This window comes from Microtus ochrogaster, unplaced genomic scaffold (assembly GCF_000317375.1).
Source record: "Microtus ochrogaster isolate Prairie Vole_2 unplaced genomic scaffold, MicOch1.0 UNK85, whole genome shotgun sequence".
NCBI lineage: Eukaryota > Metazoa > Chordata > Mammalia > Rodentia > Cricetidae > Microtus > Microtus ochrogaster.
In genome coordinates, this window is record NW_004949183.1 from 841,904 (window position 1) to 844,947 (window position 3,044).

The 3,044-nt window shown below is 38.9% G+C and overlaps 1 protein-coding gene across 1 annotated transcript; it reads left to right on the plus strand.

Moving 5' to 3' along the window:
- Positions 1-651: 651 nt before the first annotated feature.
- Positions 652-2,669, plus strand: Smim9 (small integral membrane protein 9). Its single transcript, XM_026777804.1, is given in 3 exon segments — positions 652-850; positions 1,976-2,098; positions 2,602-2,669. Coding segments are annotated over 3 exon segments (390 nt in total).
- Positions 2,670-3,044: the final 375 nt, after the last annotated feature.

Below are 3,044 nucleotides of genomic sequence, written 5' to 3' on the forward strand. Positions count from 1 at the left end.
TTAAAAGAATACAGTTTCCGTGTAATTATTTCGGGCAAAGCTAGCTGTGATGGCTGCCGGGTGGCGAAAAGCAGCCCACGGCTCCGATTACTACAACTTTACACATGTGAGGTAATAAAACATAAACATGTCTGGGTTGGGGAGAATTCTCTGAAGAGAGAATAAGAAGTGAAACAATTCCAAGGTAAGAATAAGTCAAGCTTATTAAAGAAGAAATAGAGCTGAATCACAGTGATCAAGGAATACTTAGTAGGACATGAGGTCACAGACTTAATCTGACTACTACTTACAAGATCTGCTTGCTTTCTATAGAAAAGGCTAAAGGAAAGCAAGAACAGAGATGATGATGAGGGGTCGTATGAAGTTCATAAAGCTAAAAGGCTTTCTCTGATGGATAAAATATAGGATTCAAAGGTGAGAAAATATGGCACCCAAGAGAACATAGTTTTGTGGGTGTTGCTTTATTGTTTAGTAGGTGAGGGTGTATTTTGCTTGGGAGACTCACAGACTCTAGTCAGGACTCACTGGTATAAGTCAATGGATTTCCTTTGTGTGTGGCAAGCGGGAAATTTTTTTGTTGTTTTTTGTTGTTGTTTTTTTGTTTTTATATGAACAATTGTGGTTTTGACTTTTCAGACAAAGCAGGAGTCCATGAAGGCTTTGAAACTGTTCTGCGTGGGACTGTTGTTGTGCCCTGTGCTTTGTTTCTTGTTAGAGACACCTACTCCTCCTTCAGCTTTACTTACCTTTGAATTGAAAGAAAAAGCAGAATTGAAATCAGGTGCAAAGAGTGCATTTGCTATTAGGATGAATGTTCCTGATTTCGAAAGACAAAAGACTCAAGTCTCAGGTCAGGAAAAAATTATTTTCGTGCTGATTTGACAAATGCTCCCTAAGGACAAGGGAGCAATTAAAGTTGTTTTTGGTGACTAAGGGAAGGCTTCACAAAGGTAGTAAAATTATAAAAAAATGATAGTACAGTGGGAAATGCTTCAATGCTCTATTTCTACTAGACACATACATGCTGATCTGATTTGTTCTTGAGTTCAAGTTCTATAAATGGTTGTTCCCTCTCAACTTCCTGCAGTAGACAGTTTAGTTTTCCCCAGCCTCTTTCCTTGGAGTCGCATCAAATCCCTGTCTCCAAATGTTCTAAGGGGAAGGCTCAACATCCCCAGCTTCATGTTGAATAGCAGGCTTTCCCAAAAGTTCTTTTTCCCAATTGTTTTTACCCTTTTTATTTTTTTGTTCTACAGGGATGATGACCTTCTCCTTTCTCTTTCTGGGGCATTAACTTCCCTCAGCCTCCTTTAACATTTTCACACACGTTCTAGGTAACAACATGTCAAGATTGTCTTATTATCATACAGTGCTTCACTGTCACAAAGTAGCCCTTCAGATATTTGAGGTGAATATAATACTTCCCATCTGATTGATAACATAAAACTATACCCCTGTGAGAGTACCTTTCTAGAATAATGTTTTCAGCTTGAGGCAACACAGCAAAGTACATATATCATGTGTCCTGGCAACTCCAAGACCATAATATCTGAGGCAACTGTTTGATTGCCTTGACTTTGTAGAAGGAAGGCCGCTTGTTTTTCCCGACTGCCCAGAACCGAAATAATCACACAGAGACCATATTAATTAAATCACTTCTTGGCCCACTAGCTCTAGCTTCTTATTGGCTAACTCTTACATATTAATTTAACCCATTTCTATTAATCTGTGTATCACCACGTAGCTGTGGTTTACTGGCTAAAGTTCCAACCAGCGTCTGTCTCTGGTGGGCTACATGGCTTCTCTTCACTTCACCTTTCTTTCTCCTGGCATTCAGTTTAGTTTTCTCCGCTTAGCTAAGTTCTGCCTTTCTATAGGTCCAAAGCAGTTTCTTTATTTATTAATGGTAATCACAGCATACAGAGAGAAATCCCACATCATGTCTTATCAATGAATGTGCATCCTCTTTTTGCAGGACTCCAGAGGTCATGGACAAGCAAGTTAAAAAATTATCTGTCAGATTTCTTCAAGAGCTCCATACCTCCAGCAGCCATTTTTGCTTTTTTTGTCACCATAACACTAATGGGGATCCTCTACTGCCTCATGTAAGCTACTATACAATGAGGAGATGAAAAGAAAGGAAATGTAATGGTTAGGGGGATAGAAACACTCAGGTTCTCTATCAGCTGCTCATTTGAAATTAAGAGAGAGAGTTTCAAGGAAAAGCACTCTGGTAGCAAAACTCTGAAAGGCCCTTTTAAAAAGCTTCAGTATATGGTAAGAGACAGAGCATAAGGAGGAACCTATGACAGCAATCAAGGATATTAAAAGATATGAGGCCAGAGAGCAATTGTCCAGTTTTCAAGAATAAGTAGATGAGAGTAGAAAGTAGCAATATAGAGTTAAAAAAGTCAAATTCCTTTCAAATTCAATGATTATTCTGAGCTATGATTTTGAGAGAAATTTATTGCCAAGGGGAAAAACAAGCTGGCTTTAAATGAGTCATCAGTTGTAAACAATATTTAATTACAGTATCTCACCAACTTTGAAGGCCCCCAAGGAGGGTATGTTCCTCAACAGTTGTTGTGGAGATACCCATAGAGAATAAAGGATTTAAAGAGCCTCACAGACAGTGGACAATGGACCAGAGAAGTCCTTCTAGAATCTGAACCTAATAAAGGTCTGCCTAGTAGGATTCAAAAATTCTTACTCCCTTGTCTCTCTCATTGTTCCCCCTTTCCAAATAGGAATGTTTGTGATGGTTACCATCTTATAAGCCCTTGTTATTACAGGGTATAGTAATTGGGGTAGATAACTTGTTTTTAGTACATAGATCTGTTAACCAAGAAGGCCCACTACCATACTAGAAAAAAAGCAAGTATTACCCAGATTCTCTAGACTTTGAACTGGATGACAGGAACTGTAGTCTTATAGAAAGGGTATGTTATGGGTCATATGTTCTAGAAGCACACATGAAGGCAGGAATTTGGTATCCAGGGTATTGTAGCTAGGTACTGATGCCTGTAGAAGGCAGAGGGAAGTAC